Source organism: Salmo salar, chromosome 02 (genome assembly GCF_965601325.2).
Source record: "Salmo salar chromosome 02, fSalSal1, whole genome shotgun sequence".
In the NCBI taxonomy this organism is placed as follows: domain Eukaryota; kingdom Metazoa; phylum Chordata; class Actinopteri; order Salmoniformes; family Salmonidae; genus Salmo; species Salmo salar.
In genome coordinates this window covers 67,832,501-67,858,983 of record NC_138292.1, presented here as the reverse complement: position 1 = coordinate 67,858,983, position 26,483 = coordinate 67,832,501, and the positions used below count along the sequence as shown (strand labels likewise).

The window sequence follows — 26,483 nt, the reverse complement described above, 5'->3', positions numbered from 1 at the left end:
ATTTCATACATAATTCAACATGTATTTTTTCTACATATAATTCCACATATAATCTACATACATAATTCAACATATATTTTTCTACATATAATTCCACATATAATCTACATACATAATTCAACATATATTTTTCTACATATAATTCCACATATAATCTACATACATAATTCAACATATATTTTTCAATTTATATTTTTCTACATATAATTCCACATATAATCTACATACATAATTCAATATATTTTTTTCTATTTACATTTTTCTACATATATCTTTTTACTCAAAGACATCTTTCTTCCCTGTCCATATTTTCTCCAACTACATTATAGTAAAAGCTGTGTGGCTATCTGTACATTTTCAGAGATACATTGAAGAAAAAGCGAGAAAATTGCTTTCTAATGGACAATGCATTTCTCAGTATCAAAATACAGGGTGTGTATTTTTCTTGTGTTGCCATAAACCGCCAATGGTTGCCTACAGAAACGTTAACCATGCAGCAATGAGTGATATAAAGAACCACAATGCAGACAATCTCTCTTCCTCTCTCTCTCTGCCCTTATCTTCTTTTACCATCTCTCTCTCCCCCTCTCTCTAGCTCTGTTAACCGTTACATTTGGTGGAACCGCACTTGGAGAGAGAGGCACGCACACACACACACACACACACACACACACACACACACACACACACACACACACACACACACATTGAGGGAGTGTTACGGCTGGGTAGTCACTGAGTTCACAGTACATAGATTTAAGGGCCTCCACAATTTCAACACTTTGGAAACAGAAAGAGAGAGAACGACAAAGGAGAGCAAGAAAGACGAGAGACAGAACGGCTGGTTAGTTGGTCAGGTACAGAAGCACCTGTTCCCTGTTAACTCCATCATCATCATCATCAGTATCACTAAACTCCCACGTCCGTATGGTCAGTTTATTAAATAGAGTTAGATAGAGGACTCATATTTGTATCTGTGCCATTATGGTGTCTGTAACAGCAATGTCAAAATGGGTTAAATACATCTACAGTCCTCTATCTAACTCTATGGTTTATTATCAGTTGAAATCGTCTCCTCTGTCACGTGACTGGTCACATGACTGGGGTCAGGTTTGTGGTTTTCAGTTAAGGGTTTAAGGTTAGAATGAGAAGCTATGACAAAAGTGTATTAGGAGAGAAAGGCATGGGTTAGAGTTACTGTACAGTCAACAATGTTAATCATGTGTATGATGCTGTGTCCATATATGAGTTTGACGTAAGTGGATATCTGTATGTGCCTATTTCTACGTACATTAGTCAAGTGTAAATGAACAAAACATTTTGTCCGTATGATTAAACATGAATAGTCTGTACACATGTACATCGGTGATAGTGTCTACAGCAATGTGTGTGTGTGTGTGTGTGTATCTGTGTGTGTCTGTGTGCGTTTATGTGTGTGTGTGTGTGTGTGTGTGTGTGTGTGTGTGTGTGTGTGTGTGTGTGTGTGTGTGTGTATCTGTGTGCGTTCGTGTGTGTGTGTGACTCACCAGGCAGCGGGGTCATACTCGGCCCATATCCTGACGTACTCGTCCAGGTGATGAGGACCCAGTATAGATGAGTCTCTGGTCAGGTACTCAAAGTTATCCATGATGACAGCCACAAATAGATTCAGCATCTACGCACACACACACACACACACACACACACACACACACACACACACACACACACACACACACACACACACACACACACACACACACACACACACACACACGGACGCATTCACACACACACGAATGGACGCATGCACACACACACACATACATACGGATGCACACACACACACATACAAATGCATACACACACACACAAACAGATTCAGCATCTACACAGCAACAATTATTAGATACCAAAAAAATACAACTCCAAATGTTATGCAATACGGTAACATTACAAAGTCTGTGACCTGTTCATTGAGTTGCAAAAATCCATTCAACCAGACCCAGTTATTACAGGCTGAAACAGATTGGATTGAAAATGAAAGAAGCATTTTCAAATCAACTTCCATTGTCCTCCAAGAGTGTCTGAATATCCTCTTCTAGAACTACTGAAGCATCGTTTCCATTGGCACTTTAAAGTCAACCAGGGCTGGGCTGGCCTTGGTGGGCTAGCTCAAACTGTGTTTACACTGCCTCCAGAAATTAGAAACGATGTCATGTTGCTAGGTAGCCAATGTGCCTGCAGTCTGCAGCTAGCTTTTCTAATGCTGCTAGCTAGAAGTTGTAGAAAGTCCTCTGGCTACAACTAGATAGATAACTAACTAGCTACCTAACAATTCAACAATTCAATTCAACATACTCTTGCCAGTGCCAGCCAGACTCAGAGTCATGTATGCAGCTTGCTAGCTAGCTAACCATTTAGCTAGTTAGCTTAATTCCTACCTTGCTTGCAATGGCATTGGCTATTAGCTAACCAAGCAAACCAGATGACAGGTTTAATAGGACGCAGGTAGCTAGCTTTCAATACGATTTGGGAGTAAGGGTCTAGGGGTTAGAGTCTAGGGGTTAGGGTCTAGGGGTTAGAGTCTAGGGTCTAGGGGTTAGAGTCTAGGGTCTAGGGGTTAGAGTCTAGGGGTTAGAGTCTAGGGTCTAGGGGTTAGAATCTAGGGGTTAAAGTCTAGGGGTTAAAGTCTAGGGGTTAGAGTCTAGGGTCTAGGGGTTAGAGTCTAGGGGTTAGAATCTAGGAGTAAGGAGTTAGGATCTAAGAGTTAGGGTCTAGGCGTTAGGGACTAGGAGTTAGGGTCTAGGCGTTAGGGACTAGGAGTTAGGGTCTAGGAGTTAGGGTCTAGGAGTTAGGGTTTGATTAGTCCTCTTACCAGGAAAGAACAGAGGAAGATGAAATACTGTATGTGAAGGTCCTAGTGGGAGGGGGTAGGGTAGGGGCTAGGGCAGGGTTTCCCAAACTGGGTCCTGGGGCCCTCCCTGGGTGCATGTTGTGGTTTCCCTCTAGCACTACACTGCTGATTCAGATAACCAACTCATCATCAAGCTTTGATTATTTCAATCAGCTGTGCAGTGCTAGGACAAAACAACTAAACCCGAATTTGAGAAATGCTGGGCTAGGGGTTAGGGATTAGGGGATAGGGGTTAGGGTTAGGGGTTAGGGGCTAGGGGTTAGGGGCTAGGGGATAGGGGCTAGGGGTTAGGGGATAGGGCGTAGGGGATAGGGGATAGGGGTTAGGGGATAGGGGTTAGGGGTTAGGGGCTAGGGGTTAGAGGATAGGGGTTAAGGGTTAGGGGATAGAGGATAGGGGCTAAGGGTTAGGGGATAGGGGTTAGGGGTTAGGGGCTAGGGGCTAGGGGTTAGAGGATAGGGGTTAGGGGTTAGGGGATAGGGGTTAGGGGCTAGGGGTTAGGCGATAGGGGTTAGGGGTTAGGGGTTAGGGGCTAAGGGTTAGGGTTTGATTAGTCCTCTTACCAGGAAAGAACAGAAGAAGATGAAGGAGACGAAGTATGTGTATGCGAAGGTGCTGCCACACTCTGGTTCTGTGTTCCCTGAGTCTGGGTCACATGTCTTACCCCCCAGACACGACAGCATGATGTCATGCCACGCCTCACCTGTCGCACTCCTGGTACAGGACACACACACACGAACAGACACATACACACGTACAGATGCACACACACACATACACACACACACACACACACGCACACACACACACACACACACACACACACACACACACACACACACACACACACACACACACACACACACACACACACACGGACGCATTCACACACACACGAATGGACGCATGCACACACACACACATACATACGGATGCACACACACACACATACAAATGCATACACACACACACACACACACACACACACACACACACACACACACACACACACGGACGCATTCACACACACACGAATGGACGCATGCACACACACACACATACATACGGATGCACACACACACATACAAATGCATACACACACACACACACACACACACACACACACACACACACACACACACACACACACACACACACACACACACACACACACACCACACACACACACACACACACACATGGATGCATACACATGGACAAAAACAAACAAAAATGTGTGTCAGTGTGGGAGAAAAGATAGAGGGTGAGAATAATAGAAAACAGAGAGAGAGAGGGTGAGGGAAAAAGAGAGAGATAGAGAGAGAGGGTGAGGGAAAAAGAGAGAGATAGAGAGAGAGGGTGAGGGAAAAAGAGAGAGAAAGAGAGAGAGGGTGAGGGAAAAAGAGAGAGAAAGAGAGAGAGGGTGAGGGAAAAAGAGAGAAAGAGAGAGAGGGTGAGGGAAAAAGAGAGAGAAAGAGAGAGAGGGTGAGGGAAAAAGAGAGAGAAAGAGAGAGAGGGTGAGGGAAAAAGAGAGAGATAGAGAGAGGGTGAGGGAAAAAGAGAGAGAAAGAGAGAGATGGCGAGGGAAAAAGAGAGAAAGAGAGAGAGGGTGAGGGAAAAAGAGAGAGAAAGAGAGAGAGGGTGAGGGAAAAAGAGAGAGAAAGAGAGAGATGGCGAGGGAAAAAGAGAGAAAGAGAGAGAGGGTGAGGGAAAAAGAGAGAGAAAGAGAGAGAGGGTGAGGGAAAAAGAGAGAAGGAGAGAGAGGGTGAGGGAAAAAGAGAGAGAAAGAGAGAGAGGGTGAGGGAAAAAGAGAGAGAAAGAGAGAGAGGGTGAGGGAAAAAGAGAGAGAAAGAGAGAGAGGGTGAGGGAAAAAGAGAGAGAAAGAGAGAGATGGCGAGGGAAAAAGAGAGAAAGAGAGAGAGGGTGAGGGAAAAAGAGAGAAAGAGTGAGAGGGTGAGGGAAAAAGAGAGAAAGAGTGAGAGGGTGAGGGAAAAAGAGAGAAGGAGAGAGAGGGTGAGGGAAAAAGAGAGAGAAAGAGAGAGAGGGTGAGGGAAAAAGAGAGAGATAGAGAGAGGGTGAGGGAAAAAGAGAGAGATAGAGAGAGAGGGTGAGGGAAAAAGAGAGAAAGAGAGAGAGGGTGAGGGAAAAAGAGAGAAGGAGAGAGAGGGTGAGGGAAAAAGAGAGAGAAAGAGAGAGATGGTGAGGGAAAAAGAGAGAGAAAGAGAGAGAGGGTGAGGGAAAAAGAGAGAGAAAGAGAGAGATGGCGAGGGAAAAAGAGAGAAAGAGAGAGAGGGTGAGGGAAAAAGAGAGAGAAAGAGAGAGAGGGTGAGGGAAAAAGAGAGAGAAAGAGAGAGAGGGTGAGGGAAAAAGAGAGAAAGAGAGAGAGGGTGAGGGAAAAAGAGAGAAGGAGAGAGAGGGTGAGGGAAAAAGAGAGAGAAAGAGAGAGAGGGTGAGGGAAAAAGAGAGAGAAAGAGAGAGAGGGTGAGGGAAAAAGAGAGAGATAGAGAGAGGGTGAGGGAAAAAGAGAGAGATAGAGAGAGAGGGTGAGGGAAAAAGAGAGAAAGAGAGAGAGGGTGAGGGAAAAAGAGAGAAGGAGAGAGAGGGTGAGGGAAAAAGAGAGAGAAGGAGAGAGAGGGTGAGGGAAAAAGAGAGAGAAAGAGAGAGAGGGTGAGGGAAAAAGAGAGAGAAAGAGAGAGAGGGTGAGGGAAAAAGAGAGAGAAAGAGAGAGAGGGTGAGGGAAAAAGAGAGAGAAAGAGAGAGAGGGTGAGGGAAAAAGAGAGAGAAAGAGAGAGAGGGTGAGGGAAAGAGAGAGAGATAGAGAGAGGGTGAGGGAAAGAGAGAGAGCATTGATATTGAGAAAGCAGAGAGAAAGAAAGAGTGGACAACCCACCTGAACAGTAACATGAGTGCCATGATGAAAGTCCTGAAGTTGTTGTGTTCATTGATGGCACTGCCTTCCTCCTCGCCCAGTGCCAGATTACCAAACAACTATACACACACAGAGGTAAGGGAAGTGATCATTTGGGGCTAATGACATCAATGGCATCAATAGAAATCATTTTCTGAATAAATGCTTTATTACAAAGGCTATGTCAGCAGTACTCACCTGCATCCCAATGATGGCGTAGATAAAGAACAGCATGCCAATGAGGAGGCACACATAGGGCAGCGCCTACCGGTGGACACACAGGGAAGGACATTTTCAGTGTTAAGACCACAAACAGCTTAATTGCCCATATCAGACTGGACATAGGAAAGCAAAAGCTATGTGTGTTTGTTCGTGTGTGTGTGTGTGTGTGTGTGTGTGTGTGTGTGTGTGTGTGTGTGTGTGTGTGTACCTTAAATGACTGGACGAAAGTCCAGAGCAGGATGCGTATAGTCTCTCCTTGTCTCAGTAGCTTGACGAGACGAGCCGCTCGAAACAGTCGAAGGAAACTCAGGTTGATGAAGTTATTCTACAGCAGCGATGTGTGTGTGTGGGGGTGTGTGTGTGTGTAGGTGGGTGTGTGATCAGAAGAAGAGAGAAGGAAAGAGACAATTAGTTTCACTGAACTATTATCGCTCCTCTATCAACAAGCCAATATCAAAACAAAACAAAGAGAGAAGAGGACAAAAAGGAGAGAGAGTGAGAGGGGAGGTTAAATAGGAGAGAGAGAGGAGGTTAAATAGGAGAGAGAGAGGAGGTTAAATAGGAGAGAGAGAGGAGGTTAAATAGGAACGAGAGAGGAGGTTAAATAGGAGAGAGAGGAGGTTAAAAAGGAGAGAGAGAGGAGGTTAAATAGGAGAGAGGAGGTTAAAAAGGAGAGAGAGAGGAGGATAAATAGGAGAGAGAGAGGACGTTAAAAAGGAGAGAGAGGAGGTTAAATAGGAGAGAGAGAGGAGGTTAAATAGGAGAGAGAGAGGAGGTTAAAAAGGAGAGAGAGAGGAGGTTAAATAGGAGAGAGAGAGGAGGTTAAAAAGGAGAGAGAGAGGAGGTTAAATAGGAGAGAGAGGAGGTTAAAAAGGAGAGAGAGGAGGTTAAATAGGAGAGAGAGGAGGTTAAAAAGGAGAGAGAGAGGAGGTAAATAGGAGAGAGAGGAGGTTATAAAGGAGAGAGAGAGGAGGTTAAATAGGAGAGAGAGAGGAGGTTAAAAAGGAGAGAGAGAGGAGGTTAAATAGGAGAGAGGGGAGGTTAAATAGGAGAGAGAGGAGGTTAAAAAGGAGAGAGAGGAGGTTAAATAGGAGAGAGGAGGTTAAAAAGGAGAGAGAGAGGAGGTTAAATAGGAGAGAGAGAGGAGGTTAAATAGGAGAGAGAGAGGAGGTTAAATAGGAGAGAGAGGAGGTTAAAAAGGAGAGAGAGAGGAGGTTAAATAGGAGAGAGAGAGGAGGTTAAATAGGAGAGAGAGAGGAGGTTAAAAAGGAGAGAGAGGAGGTTAAATAGGAGAGAGAGGAGGTTATAAAGGAGAGAGAGAGGAGGTTAAATAGGAGAGAGGAAGTTAAATAGGAGAGAGAGGAGGTTAAAAAGGAGAGAGAGGAGGTTAAAAAGGAGAGAGAGGAGGTTAAATAGGAGAGAGAGGAGGTAAAAAGGAGAGAGAGGAGGATAAATAGGAGAGAGGAGGTCAAAAAGTTAAATTATTCAAATGATACCAAAATCCAAACATAACACAACAGACCTGACTAGAAGCCAAAGAAACACACAACGCAAACCAAAAAGTATGGAACAAAAAGAGTGTAAAAAAAAAGAGATAGAACGAAGAGCGAGAGAAAACAAAAGGAGAAAATCATAATTGAAAATAAATGGAAAACGTCATCATCCAATCCGGTAAGAGTAGAAGGTTGTATATTTATTTTGTATAAAAACCAAATGCACTGATCTTAGGGGGGGCAAGCAGGCCACAAGGTATGGAGGTATTGGCATCCAGCAGACAGGACGCACACACACACTGCACTCGTCAACCGCACACACACACAGGAAGCTGTCACGGCTCGCCACTAAGTGATTGGCTGAGATTGGTCATGAGGTGTTCAGCATTCTGAACATATATATACTGAAGGGAGGCTCACATTTAGAGGGCCGGTTTCCAGGACAGAGATTAGTCCCGGTCCTGGATTAAATACAATTCTCAATGGACAATCTCCCTGGAAAGTGCATTTCATTCCAGGACTAGGTCTAATCTGTGTCTGGGAAACCCATCCAGAATCTTAGATTGTTATTGGATTGTGTGTGTATTTAAAATATTGATGTCTTTCTGTCTAATCTATCAACACAGCTGGAACCACAGTGATAATAATAATACTCCTTTCAAGATACCACCTCCTGTCTACCCTAGTCTCAGAATGTCTTGTGCCACGAGGTACAGTACTGTTGTGTGGCACAGGTTGGCGTGCAAAGCAGTAGTGGGAGGAAGACGAGGAGGAAGACAAGAAAGAGGAAGCTAGCATGCAGACAGATCCAGCTTCAATGCAGGCAATGGCATTAGCAGGAGGCTGAAGAGTAGAGCGCCAGTGTAAGATGCTACAGCTGCATGCAGACCAGTGTCAGAGTATCCCTCTATCTGGTCAAGCAGAACAGAAGCCTTGGCTAGCATTCACACGTCCTTCTGGCAGCACTACGGTAAATGTGTGAGTGTCCGTGTGTGTGCGCGAGTGCCAAATCTATGCAGAACATAACAGTAACCAATTCATGTGCATTTGTGTCCGTGATTGTGTGTGTGTGTGTGTGTGTGTCTACACAGTGTTCCAAAAAGGTTCCTTCCTTCAGCAGAAGAACACTTTTCGGTTCTAGATAGCACCTTTTTTTCCTCAGAGTGTAGGTGTGATTCTATTTGTATGTGTGTGCATGTAACCTTTATCCATGAACTAACCAATAGTGTGCCAGAAGGACCGGATCTTTCAACAGTTGCTGAGAGGAAGCCCGCTGGAGTCATCAGGCACACACACGACTCAACAGCCAATCGGAAGTGCATGCACTTGGGTCGGAGGTCAGGGGTTAAAAGCAGCTAAGCCCAGAAGGTTGGGGGTGGAGGGTCAGGGAAGTTAGGAGGAGGGCGGGGCCACACATTGGCCAATGGGGATGCGAGTAGGTCTGAGAGATAAATTACAAACCAACCTCCTACATGTGGCAGGTAGATGTAGAAGGATGGATGGAAGGAAGGAGGGAGGAGGATGGATACAGTGAGTGTCAGCGAGAGGAGTCGGTGGTGGTTTGGTGATGGCAACAGCGCACCATCACACAACAGCACACCACGCAGTCGGCGTCATGGATTGCATGGGACAACATGGGAGGGGATTCATAGTGCATTTCGATTGGATGGATTTATCATAAGTAGGAAGTAGTAGTGGGGGGCGTAGGACGCCAACAAAGCAGAGAGGTTGGTTTTTAAAGAAAGCATGTAAAAAGATAGAACAGGAAAAGGAATCATTATGAAGGTAGTTACAACATAGTTACAGCATAGGTATAACATAGTTACAACCATAGAAATATAGTCTTTAGAAAGATTATATTTCTATAGTTACAACAAGGCCACAGAACTTTGGAAGCACATTCATGCTCAAAAACACATTTTGTATTTGTTCTTTTTTGGCATGAATCTGCTTCCATACAAAACATCAGTCAACAACAACACAGTTTGAGTGGTTTTGTTTCAGGCTATCCTCGTGGTCACATTAGGTAAAGATCTACAGATGGAATCCGCAGGAGGGGGAAACAGCGGCACTGTCTGCCCCACGGCCGTTGTGATTGATTTTGTTTTGTTTGACGAAGCAAGGTGGAGAGCACTGGGGAAGCGACACGCATCGAGGTGAAACAATTTGCAGTACATAACGCTGCAGTTCTGTCGCACAACAAAAAAAACGTGTTGGTTGTAGGCAGTCATTTCTTTTTTGTTGTATTATCGCAAACGGACGTGGCAGTTCCACCAATTACCGTAAATTCTGGACTATAAGACGCAAGTTTTTTCCCAGCTTTGAACATCGCGGCTTAAACAATGACGCGGCTAATATATGGATTTTTCCCGCTTTCAATTTTTTTTTTCCCAAAAATTCTGTGACGTGCTCAGTTTTTTGGCGGCATGAAGCTTTCATTAGACCAATGAAATTGCCAATCGGGTTACGTCAAACAACTTTTTTGTTTACTGTTTAGATTAAATCGAGCGCTCTCAAACTTCCCATCATTCTGATTACGGTAAGTCATTTTGTCACCCTCATCATGGCAAAGACACGGAGAAATGCATATGATGCAGCTTTCAAGTTGAAGGCGATTGATCTGGCTGTTGGAAAAGGAAATAGAGCTGCTGCACGGGAGCTTGGTCTTAATGAGTCGATGATAAGACGTTGGAAACAGCAGCGTGAGGAATTGACTCAGTGCAAAAAGACAACTAAAGCTTACTGCTAATTTTAAATTTTTTGTTACAAGCCGTGTTTCGTTAAAGCCTATTTATTTTTGTTACAAGCCGTGTTTCATTAAAGCCTATTTATTTTTGTTACAAGCCGTGTTTCGTTAAAGCCTATTTATTTTTGTTACAAGCCGTGTTTCGTTAAAGCCTATTTATTTTTGTTACAAGCCGTGTTTCGTTAAAGCCTATTTATTTTTGTTACAAGCCGTGTTTCGTTAAAGCCTATTTATTTTTGTTACAAGCCGTGTTTCGTTAAAGCCTGTGTAAAGTTAATTTGTTTCAATGTACCGGTAGGCACCTGCGGCTTATAGACATGTGCGGCTTATTTATGTTCAAAAAAATAAATTTAAAAAAATAATAATAATTCAGTGGGTGCGGCTTATATTCAGGTGCGCTTAATAGTCCGGAAATTACGGTAAGACATCCAGCTGTAAAGCATTGAGCTCAGTGTATTGAGATACTGTAGGCCTGCTGTAGAATGCGACTACCGGGATAGTCTGAAACAAAGTGTACATAACATTTCAACTGCATCATGAATTCTTACCACTGCCATCCTACTACACACAGCGAAACATCTATCATATACAACACAGGATGAAGCACAATTACAAACACAAATATGTGGGAATAGACACAGACAAGCAAGACTTGACAACACAACAACACACACATAACATTGGGTTGGATGGCAATTTGAGCGTTCCAATAGACGACCTACTATCCACCACAATAATATCTTTCAGCTGTACCGAATCTCAATGTAAAGACAGTGGGTGTGTCCCAACAACCTCTAGCTCCTCCTACCAGGAAGCACTAGCTCACTATTCCCCACAATTGTAAAAGCATCAGATTTGTGTATGGATAAATTCAAGGGAGTGTCCACCAATGAAATCCATGAAGGGAAGTGAACAAGTGCACACTTCAGGAGAAAGGAGAGAGTATTGTGACACACCCAGTATCTTATTAATAAATCATAGATCAGTGGTAGACATTTACAGGTCAGGTGTGTATGTGGTAGACACATGTACACACCTACACGTACTTACTAATTCCCATCCCCCTGCTAATTCTTACCACACACATAACCTATAGTACTATGCCCCAAGACGCACTTACCCAAAATTCTGTCACCAGGATATCAGTGAAGCTTCCGAGCACGGAGACAAAATCAAAAATGTTCCATGCGTCTTTAAAATAATTCTGTTAGGGCACAGGAAGAGAAGACATATTTTAGCCAATCAGAGAGCAGAGAGACAGAGAAGTAACCAATCACATTTCTCCGACATCGCACAGGGACAGGAATGAATCCGCACCAGTCAATCAAATTATTGTTACCGTGGTGATGGGGGGAAAAACAAGATACATAAACCAATAGCAGTGCAGAGAGACAGGGGGGTAACCAATCACATTGCTCCTAATGGAGGACAGCGACAGGAAGGAATATGCACTAGCCAATCACATTATTGTTACCATGGAGAAAGGGACTATTAGCCAATCGCGTCGCGATTAGAGAGTAGCTAGGAAAGCATGCTCCAGTTGTGTCCACTAAAATAACCTGACTTGTAAATGAATAATAGGAATGGAAGCTCTAGCAGATATGGCAGGTCACTCTGGATGGGCGGGAGCGTGACAGCGTGCGTCTAGCCTCACCAAAACCCCGAAGGCGATGATCTTGAGAATACACTCCATGAAGAAGAGGGTAGTGAAGACGATGTTGATGTTCTTCAGGACTTTATCATAGGTGTCAGACGCCCCATTATACTGAACACAAACACACACACACAGGAGGAAAAACACATGAGTTATGCTAGCACAGCTCAGTGGCCGTGGGGTTCATCTCACCCTGAGATTAGAAGGTTTTCAGGAAATAGGAAGGAGCGTTAGGTGGATGAACACAATATAAAATGTTTTGGGATGAGTTCCCCAATTTGCTAAACAGATGGCTTCTGGTTGCGTGCGTTGCGTTAGAATGAGGCCATCTGTCGGAGGACGATATGTTCTCACCTTCATCATGAGGACTATAGTATTGAGTGCGATCAGACCCATGATGCTGTACTCGAACGGTGGGGACACCACAAACGACCACATTCGGAACTGGAAGCTCTGCTTGTTCTTGGGCATGTGGCGGGTCAGGGGCTTGGCGTTTATGGCAAAGTCTATACATCCTCTCTGGATGGGGGGACGACAGAGGAGGAGGAGGAGGAGGAAGGAGAAGAAGATTAACAATACTTTATTCATCCATACCAGACGGAAATGTGTCTTCTGCTGTACGCAACTCCTCCCATATATACAAACACACAGAATTGTTCCCTCTGCTCTTTCCTCCCCCCTTTCTCCCTCTCTCCATCCCTCCTCCCTCCTCATTTCCCTGCTCTCTCTCTCTCCCTCCCCTCATCCCTTTCTCACCTCATTATTTTTCACACTGTAATCCTTCATTTTATCTCCCTGCTCTCTCTCTCTCTCTCCTCCCTCCATCCATCCCTCTCTCACCTCATTCTTTTCCAGACTGTAGTCCTCCATCATCTTATCCCCCTGTTCTTGGAAGGTGATGATGATGAGAGCAACAAAGATATTGACGAAGAAGAAGGGGAAGACAACGAAGTACACCACGTAAAAGATGGACATCTCCATCCGGTAGCCCGGACTGGGACCCTGATTCTCATAGGTCGCATCTACCGAATGCTTTAACACCCTGCGGGAGACAGACAGAGATTACGGGATACACTTTGTACCTTCTTTTAATACGAGACAGAGAGAAAGAAAAAGAGAGAGAGAGAAGAGAGAGAGAGAGAGAGAGAGAGGGAGCTGATTCTCATAGGTCGTATCTACCCAATGCTTTAACACCGTGTGGGAGAGAGACAGAGATTAGGGAATACAGTATAGAGATTGAGGTTGAGCCATGTGTAGAAAAGGGCTGGTGTGTGTGTTACTCACTGCGGCCAGCCCTCTCCAGTGGACACAGTGAAGAGGGTGAGCAGGGCCCAAGGCACGTTGTCGTAGTGGAAATCGTACTTCTTCCACTCCCGCTTCTGAGCTTTTACTTCATTCCGTTCGTACACCAAAAACTCTCCCCTGAGATACACACAGAAACACTAGGAGTTAGCAGCACGCATGTCTGTGTGTGTGAGAGAGAAAGAGAGAGACAGAGGGGGAGAGACAGAGGGAGAGAAAGCGAAAGCAAAAGAGAGACAGAGAGACAGAAGAGAGTGAGTGAGAGAGAGCGAGAGAGAGAGAGACAGAGAGAGAGAGAGAAAGACAGAAGAGAGTGAGAGAGAGAGAGAGCGAGAGAGAGAGAGAGAGAGAGAGAGAGAGAAAGACAGAAGAGAGTGAGAGAGAGAGAGAGCGAGAGAGAGAGAGAGAGAGAGAGAGAGAGAGAGAAGGGTAGACACAGGAAAACCTGGCTCCCTGTAGCGGAAAGGCTGTCATTTTCCCAAATTTGAAACCCTTATTAAAGGTTTCAAAGACCTCTCTGACGAGAGTAGGCTACCCGTCCTGTTGGGGGAGGTAAGCAGAGAGTTGTGGGTTGGCAGCGCACTACATTGCTGCCTGGCATAAGATGAGGGACAGTGTCTGACAGACCAATCAACCTGCACATGTCCTCTACTGTATGCTTATTGTTATTGTTGAATGTATGGTTATTTTGACCCTTGGTTATTGTTGTTACTGTTGTCCTGTTGACAATATTGATTCTCATTTTTTTCATATTGTAAATATCAAAAGTAAGCTTTGGCAATATGTACATTGTTTCGTCATGCCAATAAAGCGAATTGAATTGAATTGAAAGAGAGAGAGAGACAGAGACAGAGAGAGAGAGAGAGAGAGAGAGAGAGAGAGAGAGAGAGAGAGAGAGAGAGAGAGAGAGAGAGAGAGAGAGAGAGAGAGAGAGAGAGGACAGAGACAGATACCCAGAGAGAAAGAGAGGACAGAGACAGATACCCAGAGAGAAAGAGAGGACAGAGACAGAGAGAGGACAGAGAGAGAGCGAAGACAGAGACAGAGACAGAAACAGAGAGAGAGAGAGAGAGGACAGAGAGAGAGAGGACAGAGAGAGACAGAGAGAGGACAGAGACAGAGAGCAAGAGAGAGAGAGAGAGGACAGAGAGAGAGATAGAGAGAGAGAGAGAGGACAGAGAGAGAGAGGACAGAGAGAGACAGAGGACAGAGACAGAGAGCAAGAGAGAGAGAGAGAGGACAGAGAGAGAGATAGAGAGAGAGAGAGAGGACAGAGAGAGAGAGGACAGAGAGAGACAGAGAGAGGACAGAGACAGAGAGCAAGAGAGAGAGAGAGGACAGAGAGAGAGAGAGAGAGAGAGAGAGAGAGGACAGAGAGAGGACAGAGAGAGAGGACAGAGAGAGAGGGGGGACAAGAGAAAGGATTAAAAAGTGGTTGAGCTTTTAAATCCATGTGTGTAAAATATGGTTGGTTTGTACTCACATGCCCGAGTGTGTGTGTGTGTGTGTGTGTGTGTGTGTGTGTGTGTGGTGTGTGTGTGTGTGTGTGTGTGTGTGTGTGTGTGTGTGTGTGTGTGTGTGTGTGTGTGTGTGTGTGTGTGTGTGTGTGTGTGTGTGTGTATTCTCCTGTGTATTTGTGTGTGTTTTGCCTGTGTATACAGTGTGTGTGTGTATATATGTGTGTGGGTCCAGACCTGCAATCGCGCTCAAACTCCTTGGACTCGTCAGTGCAGTAGAAGAATCTGCCTTTGAACAGCTGCACAGCCACCACAGCAAATATAAACATGAAGAGCATGTAGACGATGAGGATGTTCAGGACGTTCTTCAGAGAGTTCACCACACAGTCAAACACAGCCTGGTGGACAGAGAGAGAGGGGGGGTGAGAAAGAGAGGGGGGGTGAGAGAGAGAGAGAGCGAGAGAGAGAGAGAGAGGGGGGGGGTGAGAAAGAGAGTGTGAGATAGTGTGTGTGTGAGAGAGAGAGAGAGAGAGAGAGAGAGAGAGGGGGGGAAGAGTGTGAGAGAGAGTGTGTGAGAGAGAGAGAGAGAGAGAGAGAAAGAAAGAGAGAGAGAGAGAGAGAGAGAGAGAGAGAGGGGGGGGGTGAGAAAGAGAGTGTGAGAGAGTGTGTGTGAGAGAGAGAGAGAGAGAGAGAGAGAGAGGGGGGGAAGAGTGTGAGAGAGAGTGTGTGAGAGAGAGAGTGTGTGTGTGTGAGAGAGAGAGAGAGAGAGAGAAAGAAGAGAGAGAGAGAGAGAGAGAGAGAGAGAGAGAGAGAGAGAGAGAGAGACCATACAGGTAGAAATACAGTGGTAGAGGTGTCACATATAAATATACAGACATGCGGGGACACACACTCAGACACACTTTTAGCTTGAACTGACACTATATGGTTTTCACAAGATACACACACACATACACAAAATCACCCCCACACACACTCCCCCTCGACCCTGACCCCCCAGTACCTTTAGCTTGGGGAGTCGTTTGATGGTCTTGAGAGGTCGTAGTACCCTCAGTACTCTCAGAGACTTGATAGTGCTGATGTCTTTCCCTTTGCCACTCCCCCTACAGGTTGGCATGGGAATAACACAACAACGTCAGTGCCGGGCGGAGAGGTGGAAGTTCAAAGGGCACTTACCACACCCGTTTGTGAGAATATAGGCCTAACCCATTCTTTACCCATTCTTAGGGCCAGGAAAAGCTCCTGTCCTGGTTGGGGTAACTTATCTCTCATACAGAGATAGTCAACAGTTGACAAGGCTAGCACACGTGTCTTACACAGGTTAAAACATAGTACAGAGACAATCAGATCTCAGTCTCTTCTTCTGCAAAAAAAATAAACCTTGTATATGAATGACATGAAACGATATGTGATCAGTTGTTTGATCAGCTGGTTTCATGGCCTTGAGAAGCATGTTTCAACCATTAAATATTATCAACAGGCATCTTCTGACGGGATGCCCAGCCAAACCTCTTTCTTTCTTTCTCACAACATTTCATTATCCAGGACAATGTGAGTGGATGTCAGGGTGTTACAGTGTTATTACAAGGCAGGATTATCATTTAAACAATAGAATCCATGAGCCTGATACCATTATGGGCAGAGTCCCAACAGGGTTGAATGGTTTCCTTTCCTTATCTCCTTATACTGCTGTCTATAAAAGGGCTTCCGGTTTATTGTCACCCTCAGATAAGTGATGTGACTTGAAGGAAAGGAGACGAGGAAAGGATGCTATCTGAGACGATTGGGACGTGGCCATATGACATTGCTGATGTCAGTCACGAGATGTGACATCACAGATAGAACACAGAACAGTTCATTCAACCAAAAGGAGGAATTATTTAGTCTGTGTCATCAGGGCTGCGTCCGACATGTCACCCTATTCCCTATATAGTGCACCACTTTTGACCAGGCCTAGGGCTCTATATAGGGAATAGAGTGCTATTTCAGATGCATCCCGTTGTGGTAAATGACAAACGGCATCCTGTGTTTTTATGTGCCTACTTGCTTTTATTCATAACAATAAGGGGCTGTAGATCCCATGATTTGTACTGCCTATAAAACAATATCAGGGAAAGAAAAATCTCGATGTCAAGGGGACCATATCAGAGAGTTGATCTTTACTGTAAGTGGAATGACAGCCATTTTAAAAACAAGGACCGTCGGCTGGAGGACTGCCAAGGAGCAGGAGCAGAGTGTGTGTGTGTGTGTGTGTGTGTGTGAGAGAGAGGTCTTTCATCAAGCCTTTAACTATGAACTGCAGAGGTCTGCTCTCTCAAATTCTCAAGACAATTCAATTCATTGGTGATTGATTGAGTCTGGGCTTTGGCAACTGTAGTGTGTTGTTTGTGTGTGTTTCGATAATCAATATGCCTTACTCTGCTGATCCTCAATAGACTGAATAGAGTCCTCTCTATCAGAGCAGTATGAGAGTATTAGAGACAAGCTCTTCTCGGATAGGCGTTAAGAATTTGCATTTCTAGCAACTGTATTATAGACACCTATACAATGATAGCATGTAGCATTAGCTACTATATATAGCATTAGCATGTAGCATCAGTTACTGTATATTCGATTAGCATGTAGCATAAGCTACTGTATATAGCATTACCATGTAGCAATAGCTACAGTATATGCGATTAGCATTACCTTTAGCTGCAATACATAGTGTGAGCATCAGCTACTATATATAACATTAGCATTAGCATAAGCTATAGTATATAGACCTATACAATGATAGTAAGTAGCATTAGCAAGAAGCATGTTGCATTAGCTACAGTATATTATAGATAGAAAGTTGCAATTAGCTACAGTATATGGCCTACTGTAGACACCTATTAATACAATGATAGCATCTATGTTCATTGGTGAATTGCATCTTTCAGATTTTTAACACTTGCTTTAGCTACATTACGCAATACACTATGCATCCGGTTTGTACTGCGTTGAATCACTTTAGGGGGATATCATGAAGTGTTCCAATTGGTTCCTGAGGGTGGAGGGGTTCCGGAATGGTCCACAGGCAGACCAAATGTGGGTGTGACAACAGTGAATGGAGGAAGAGAAGGTAACGAGAAACGGCGAGAATGAGAGCGGAACGACTAGAGGAACAAAGAAAGAAAGAGAGAGAAGCCATTTTGGACCAGACAAAGAGAAAGAGAGAGAGTGACAGCAGAGACAGAAAGAGAGAGAGAGAGACAGTGAGACAGACAGAGACAGAACTTTACTTTACTTTGTGAAGCTCCTGTAGAAATCACCAAGGCAACGACAGCGAGAAAGGGTCAGTGACAGCAACAGAGAGAAAGAACAAAAGATGGAGGGATAGGGAGAAAGAGAGGAAGAAAGACAGAGACACACTTACAGAGATAGAAAACACAGCTAGAGACAGGAAAGGGGGAAGGGGTTTGGAGAAGGAGAAAACACCCATATGAGAGACGGACAGAGAAAATAGAAGAGGAAAGCAAGATGGAGTGCTTTTGGATAGATATAAACCCCAACACTCTGACTCCTCCCACCAACTCTGGTTGCTATGACAACAACAACAGTGATGTCGAAGATGGAATGTTTACATACCTGTTCACAAAAAAAGGACACTTACTTATTTCCTTTGATTACCTTAATAATATTGGTAATAGTGCAGACCCATTTCTTTTGATTACGTAATACTACTAATAGTGGAGACCTTTCTTTTTTCTTATTACATATAAATAGAAAGCCTTACTGGGACTATCTAAACATTACTAAATTCTAACAATTGTAACTAGGTTCTGTTACAAAAGGTGGCATAGTTTTAAACCTGCTACATGCATTATTACCTATTTACCTGCTATATACATGACTTACTACATTATTAGTAGTACTACTTAATACTATGAATATTACTAGCACTATATATACCATTATCATTACTTCTACTCACTTACTACCTACACTATTATATTATACCTAGGCTGCAGTCCAAACTCAAAGTAGACAGCCCTCGGTCGTAAACCCTCAGCCCTTGAATGACGTTTTACATCCGAGTGTACCTTAAATGTCCCTTGCCCAAGTGAGGGAGAGTGATGATCGGAGAGGCAACGTCCTTGGTGGAAATCTTGACGTTTAACTTAAAAACAACCAACCTAAAGCTATTAATGTACCTAGTAAGCTAACGTATCTAGCTAGCACTCCTGTCAGGTAGCTAGTAACTGGCTAGCTGGCTAGCTAGTTTTATAGTTTGATCATTTATTCCAATAAATTACAGAATTCCCAAAAATATATTTATGAAGCTATCTACATTTTTTTAACCTCTTTTTCTCTCCAATTTTGTGGTATCCAATTGGTAGTTACAGTCTTGTCCCATTGCTGAAACTCCCAAACGGACTCGGGAGAAACAAAGGTTGAGAGCCGTGCGTCCTCCGAAACACAACCCAACCAAGCCGCACTGCTTGTTGACACAATGCCCACTTAACCCAGAAGCAAGCCGCACCAATGTGTCAGAGGAAAGACCGTACACCTGGCGACCGTGTCAGCGTGCACTGCGCCCAGCCTGCCACAGAAGTCACTAGTGCATGATGGGACAAGAACATCCCTGCTGGCCAAATCCTCCCCTAACCCGGATGACGCTGGGCCAATTGTGTGCCGCCCCATGGGTCTCCCAGTCATGGCCGGATGCAACAGAGGCTGGACTCGAACCCAGAATCTCTAGTGGAACAGCTAACACTGCGATGCAGTGCCTTAGACCACTACGCCACTCGGGAGGCCAGCTATCTACATTTTATAGGCTCCTCACTATGAGACTAAGCCAATTTGCGATAATCATAATTTTGCCTGACCACCAGAGTTTGACATGCGACTACAGTTTGCATTGAATTGTGATCAAAGTTCACAAGTGATCAAAGTTCTTCACTCACTCCTTCGAGCGAAAGCGAGGGTCGAGGAGGCAACGTTTGGGAATTGGACCTCCATTTAAGATAGCAATCAAACTGCATCTGGTTTCGACAGGGATTCCCCTGAGGGAAAGTGGCTGGCGCGAGGGCTGAGGGGGTGTGTTTGGACTGCAGCCCTACTCTCCTGTTGGATCCTCAAAGCCATTCATTGATGGTTAGAGGAATCGGTTCAGCCCTCTACTTATCTATCTATCCCTGTATTCATTTAACAGCAATACTTATCGATCCTACTCAGCAATTTACTTAGTCAAATAACTAAATACAATATTCTACAAAGTTCTCTCTAAATAGGTGGAGTAGTCAGGTGGAAAGTACCTGGAGCCTTTTTTCACAGTAACGGCTGTATTCATTTAACAGTAAAACTGATCTTATCTCTTAATAACGATCAATTAGCCAGGTCCTAACTGAGACAATCATCTCATTAAATCTACTGTAATCTAATGGGCCCCGCAAGGCACGGACGTACTGTAATACTGTACAACACAGTACAGTTTAGGCGTGGGATCTAACAAATGTATTTTGGGGTAGTTTTCTGCTCATTGAGAGAGAACAGTAAATATTGTAGACACCGTAGAACAGTGGATACTGTTCATCTACATACCGTAACCATAAAAACAGACACGCGCACGATACATCTTCACACACATGCATGCACACACAGACATACGCACGCATACAAACACACACATACACACACAGAGATTCAAATGCATAGTCAAAGTAGCTCGTAAACATGCAGTTCTCGATCATTGTGACAGTCCAGTGTCATTCAATGACGGTGCCAGAAGCGGATTTGTTGAGTCAAAAACCTTAACTCGATAGTCTTGTCTCCCCCTATGTGAGACTCAACAAATCAAGGCTCCACAGAAACAAGTGGAGCCCTAACCCTGAGCATCAGGGTAGCCCTGAGCAAATGGAGGAAGTGGACAAGAGGAGGAGAGAAGGAGAAGAGGAAGGGACGGGCTGGGTAGGGTGGAGAGGAGGAGGGTTGAAAGGTTGGGGGAGAGGAGAACAGGCCACAAAAGAGGTAAGGAAGGCAGGGAGTAGAAAAGGAGGAGTAAGGAGAAATAGAGGAAAGAGAGAAGTAAGGAGGGAGAAAGGAGGGAGGGAAGCATCCTCTTGGAGGGGAGGGAGGGGGAAGTCATGCTGGAGAGGGTGCAGTAGGCCAGTGGAGTGATTTTAAACTCGCAGAGAGAGTCAACAAACCTATCAGTCTCCATAGCAACAGCCACGTCGAGGACCACCAAATATAGGCAGTTCAAACTACTGTCTATCCCCCTTCCACAAAAATACACATCATACATAACAGTATACAGTGGCTTGCGAAAGTATTCACCCCCTTTGGCATTTTTCCTATTTTGCTGCCTTACAACCTGGAATTAAAATTAATTTTAGGGGGGTTTGTATGATTTGATTTACACAACATGCCCTACCACTTTGAAGATGCAACATTTTTATCATGAAACAAACAACAAATAAGACAAAAAAAGTTAAAACTTGAGCGTGCATAACTATTCACTCCCCCAAAGTCAATACTTTGTAGAGCTACCTTTTGCAGCAATTACAGCTGCAAGTCTCTTGGGGTATGTCTCTATAAGCTTGGCACATCTAGCCACAGGGATTTTTGCCCATTCCTCAAGGCAAAACTACTCCAGCTCCTTCAAGTTGGATGGGTTCCGCTGGTGTACAGCAACCTTTAAGTCATACCACAGATTCTCAAGTGGATTGAGGTCTGGGCTTTGACTAGGCCATTCCAATACATTTAAATGTTGCCCCTTAAACCACTCGTGTTGCTTTATCAGTATGCTTAGGGTCATTGTCTTGCCGGAAGGTCCCAGTCTCAAATCTCTGGAAGACTGAAACAGGTTTCCCTCAAGAATTTCTCTGTATTTAGCACCATCCATCATTCTTTCAATTCTGACCAGTTTCCCAGTCCCTGCTAATGAAAAACATCCCCACAGCATGATGCTGCCACCACCACGCTTCACGGTGGGGATGGTGTTCTCTGGGTGATGAGAGGTGTTGAGTTTGTGCCAGACATAGCGTTTTCCTTGATGGCCAAAAAGCAACATTTTAGTCTCATCTGACCAGAGTACCTTCTTCCATATGTTTGGGGAGTCTCCCACATGCCTTTTGGCAAACACCAAATGTGTTTGCTTATTTTTTTCTTTAAGCAATGGCTTTTTTCAGGCCACTCTTCCATAAAGCCCAGCTCTGTGGAGTGTATGGCTTAAAGTGGTCCTATGGATAGATGCTCCAATCTCCGCTGTGGAGCTTTGCAGTTCCTTCAGGGTTATCTTTGGTCTCTTTGTTGCCTCTCTGATTAATGCCCTTCTTGCCTGGCTTGTGAGTTTTGGTGGGCGGCCCTCTCTTGGCAGGTTTGTTGTGGTGCCATATTCTTTCCATTTTTTAATAATGGATTTAATGGTGCTCCATGGGATGTTCAAAGTTTCTGATGTTTTTTTATAACCCAACCCTGATCTGTACTTCTCCACAACTTTGTCCCTGACCTGTTTGGAGAGCTCCTTGGTCTTCATGGTGCCACTTGCTTGGTGGTACCCCTTGCTTAGTGGTGTTGCAGACTCTGGGGCCTTTCAGAACAGGTGTATATATTCATGTGACACTTAGATTGCACACAGGTGAACTTTATTTAACTAATTATGTGACTTCTGAAGGTAATTGGTTGCACCAGATCTTATTTAGGGGCTTCATAGCAAAGGGGTGAATACATATGCACGCACCACTTTTCCGATTTTGTTTTTGTTGAATTTTTTGAAACAAGTAATTTTTTGAATTTCACTTGACCAATTTGGACTATTTTGTGTATGTCCATTACATGGAATCCAAATAAAAATCAATTTAAATGACAGGTTGTAATGCAACAAAGTAGAAAAAACACCAAGGGGGATGAATACTTTTGCAAGGCACTGTATATGTACTGATCAATGCTGTGCATATATACACCCTTGTATGTACACCTTCCTCAGTCCTTGTGGTCTCCTAGCTTTGTACTTGTCACACTCTTTCAATGCACATGTATAATTACTGCATGCTACATCATCAATCAAGTTACCGTAGCGACCTTGTTATTGTCACATTCATGCTACATGAACAATCTAGTAACCATAGCAACCTGCAGCTGTCCAGAAACACAAAAGGTCACCTTGGTAGCACCATAGAGATCCAATTAAATTACTAGAGGGGCCATGTCATAAATCCTCAAAGTTCCAGAATGGGGTGAAAATGGAAGCAATATTGGACAGGGAGAACTTCAAACCAGTCTAATTGGAATGACTGGCAGTAGATTACTGATTTTACTTATGCAGGAAAATAAAAGTAAGGCATGTGATATATCAGAAATTGTGTAATATAATTATTGTCAACCTAAAAGATTGTCATATAATTACAAAGATAGTTTATAAGGGTTTATACCAATTGTCAGTATTAATAGCCAGTGTTGTAAAGTACTTAAGTAAAAAGAGTAGTTTTTTGGGGTATTTCTACTTTACTTTTTATATTTTTTCAACAACTTCACTACATTCCTAAATAAAACAATGTACTTTTCAAGCCATACATTTTCCCTGACACACAAAATTACTCGTTACATTTTGAATGCTTCGCAAGACAGGAAAATGGTCCAATTTACGCACTTATCAAGAGGACATCCCTGGTCCTCCCTACTGCCTCTGATCTGGCGGACTCACTCAACACAAATGCTTTGTTTGCAAATGATGTCTATCAGTAATAAAACCATGTTTTAACATTGTGCAGTCGGGTTTGCAACCTCTTAACAATATGTATATGTTTAGATGACTTATTTTATTGATTTTCCACCATTTCATGTCAGAAGATTGCAATCTAGCAATAGGCCATCGGGGTGGCAGGTAGCCTAGTGGTTAGAGCGTTGGACTAGCAACCGAGAGGTTGCAAGATCGAATCTCCGAGCTGACAAGGTAAAAATCTGTCATTCTGATCAAGGCAGTTAACCCACTAGGCCATCATTGAAAATAAGAATTTGCTCATAACTGACTTGCCAAGTTTAAAAAAAGGCCTGTCAAAATAAACTTGTATTTGCCTCCTTCACCTGAAATGATGATGGTGGTCAGCAGCAGCATTACATCAATTTATATGACTGCAACGTTACCTTCCAAGAGCTACGATAAATAATGGGACCTACACACTTCCTTAAATCTAAAGTAAGTAAAAAAAAGTTATATTTGTGGAAGTTAAACAAAATCGTGCCCTTTACGCAGCCCTTCTCCCCTTGTCTATAGGAGGAAAGCACACTGTTTCAATGGCTCAAATGTTTAGACAATCACACATTTGATAGATTTTGACTATGTTTGGTAAAGTAATAAAGTAATAAAGAATAAAGAAGGTGAAATATTTTGGGTAGCTGTTCCTAAAACAGATTATAACTATATGTGGACATATTATAATTATGAAAAGGCTTATTCATTCCCAATATAATTAAATGTATCATCATCTTTGTAAATGTTTTATTATACTTTTACCGTGTACTAGATCGTATGGGTCAAAAAGTGTTTTTTTTCTCAGACATAAATAAACAATTCCAGGTGAAAGCTACTACACACTACTACATGAATAAAATATTGCCCTCTTGCTAGACTGATGACTAAAGCCATAGCTAAACAGTGCAAAACGGCTGTCTTCTCAACTGGTTTTGATATAAGGAATTTGAAATTATTTATACTTTCACTTTTGATACTTAAGTACATTTTTGCAATTACATTTACTTTCAATACTTAAGTATATTTATACGGTGTGACTTTCACTTTTATTTGAGTCATTTTCTATGAAGGTATCTTTACTTTTACTCAAGTATGACAATAGGTCACTTTTTCCACCTCTGTAAATAGCCTCCAAAATATATGTAAACAGACCTTTAATGTCTCAATTTTTGTTTTCTTGTAATGCTGTGAGTGCTATTATATGATACAATCAGTACTTGTTGCATTTACAACTTGTCTAAGTCCTATCATCAACTGATTTCAGCCAGTGTACGGCTGTGGGTTGACTGCATTGTTTGAATGGAATGTTGGCATATTGGCAGTTCATTTGATTAATGGAATCATTCTGCTAAAACTGGCTGGCTATGTAGCTAACAAACATACAGTGCAGATGCATTCTTCACATTCATTATTTTACACAATATCTTATCACAGCACTGTCAAACCACCGTTGACCAATGCCCTGACCAACATGGCTGACCTTTATCCCATCACAAGAAGGTTCATGACCATTCTAGTATTCTAATTCCTAATTCTATGTGTAGCACCTTGATCAAAACATTGGTCACATTCTGCGTCATAGAATGTTAGTGACATCTCAATCCGACATTGCTGTGACGACACAAGGACACGTTCAGCTTCTTCCTCTTGTTACATCATCAACACCGTCAGCACCTCATCGTAACACATCCCAGCCAGGTTTGTGTGATGTACCAGCGCAGGCATGCCATTGGAGCTGAGGAGGATGTACACACACACACTCTCTTTCATTCTTTCTCTCTCTCTCTCTCTTTCCTTCCTCCATCTTCCGCCTCGCGTCTCCATTCTCTCGCTCATTCATACTCAGGCACATATATCCATATATAACTGTCGATATGTGGACAATATCTCAAGATAAAAAATCATTCCACCCTCAGTGACCTGCCCCAAACATTCACCCCTCTCCTCCCTCCTTCCCTCTCTGGGCTCCCCCAGGCTCCCCCAGGCCGTGCAGAGGATAATAAATAGTAAAATACCTGCTCTTCTGGTGGATGAGTGGAGTGATTACCGGTAACCATTAACGGCTGTGTGTGAGGTGTGTGTGTGTGAGGTGTGTGTGAGGTGTGTGATGTAACGGGAGGACAGGGCAAGGTGTGTGCCTCGCAGCTCTGAACCAGAACGACCTGGGCACTAGAGGGTTACCGGGTGCCTGGGGAACCCTCAGCCTCACACAGCGTAAGGGGGACGGGGCGCTCTCAGGGGGGAGGTTTGGGGGAGGGGGTGGGAGGGAGAGGATGATTGGGTGCAGTTGAAGGCTGGGAGATGTGGAGAAAGTTGGGGGAGGGATAAGGTGGTCGGGTGATTGGGTAGGGGTGCATTTAGTGGGGTTTGAGGGAGGTGGGAGGTTTTTGGGGGAAGGGAGGTTGGAGGGGGATGCAACAGTGAGCTAGGTTGGGGAGGGAGGTGGGAGGTTTTTATGGAAGGGAGGTTGGAGGGGGATGCAACAGTGAGCTAGGTTGGGGAGGGAGGTGGGAGGTTTTTGGGGGAAGGGAGGTTGGAGGGGGATGCAACAGTGAGCTAGGTTGGGGAGGGAGGTGGGAGGCAGGGGTTAGATGTAAGTAGTTGGGCGGGAGGGCAGCTGAGGGCTAGGTTTGGGAAGGTGGTGGTGGGGGGTGCTGGGTAGAGGTTGCAGGTAGGATGTTGGAGTGAGTCGTGTAAGGTAAACTGGAGGAATCATTGGTAAGATGGCCGGATGACTTGTGGCTGGTTGAGAGGAGTGTAAAGAGTGAAATGTGCAGATGTGATGAAATAATGAATGAAAGACATGGAAAAGGCAGATGTAGACTAGAGAGTTGAGTCTCATAGTGAGAGAGTGGATGAGACACAGACACAGAGATGGAGAGGCCGCTTAGGATGGAGAGAGAGATGGGTAGAGAGAGAGAGAGAGAGAGAGAGAGAGAGAGAGAGAGAGAGAGAGAGGTCCGTGCTGTGTGACTAGTCAGAGAAATAATCAACAAATAATGACAAGAAAGAGAGACACACAGACAGTGTTAGGCCAGGAAACAGGGCAACAGGCACAGAGGAAACGAGAGACGGAGGGATGAGAA

At 44.0% G+C, this 26,483-nt stretch overlaps 1 protein-coding gene across 10 annotated transcripts in view; it reads right to left on the bottom strand.

Annotated features, from left to right (window-relative positions):
- Positions 1-26,483, bottom strand: part of LOC106594976 (voltage-dependent P/Q-type calcium channel subunit alpha-1A) — a 133,060-nt gene that overhangs the window by 50,070 nt on the left and 56,507 nt on the right. For all 10 annotated transcript variants that reach the window (XM_082966232.1, XM_082966235.1, XM_082966239.1 and 7 more), the window contains 12 exons: positions 15,682-15,781; positions 14,916-15,076; positions 13,204-13,341; positions 12,760-12,961; positions 12,274-12,438; positions 11,920-12,030; positions 11,386-11,469; positions 6,235-6,351; positions 6,003-6,068; positions 5,787-5,884; positions 3,460-3,610; positions 1,527-1,654 (listed from right to left, as the gene is read on the bottom strand). In XM_082966232.1, coding sequence (XP_082822358.1) covers positions 1,527-1,654; positions 3,460-3,610; positions 5,787-5,884; positions 6,003-6,068; positions 6,235-6,351; positions 11,386-11,469; positions 11,920-12,030; positions 12,274-12,438; positions 12,760-12,961; positions 13,204-13,341; positions 14,916-15,076; positions 15,682-15,781 — 1,521 coding nt within the window. The remainder of the gene's footprint in view (positions 1-1,526; positions 1,655-3,459; positions 3,611-5,786; positions 5,885-6,002; positions 6,069-6,234; positions 6,352-11,385; positions 11,470-11,919; positions 12,031-12,273; positions 12,439-12,759; positions 12,962-13,203; positions 13,342-14,915; positions 15,077-15,681; positions 15,782-26,483) is intronic.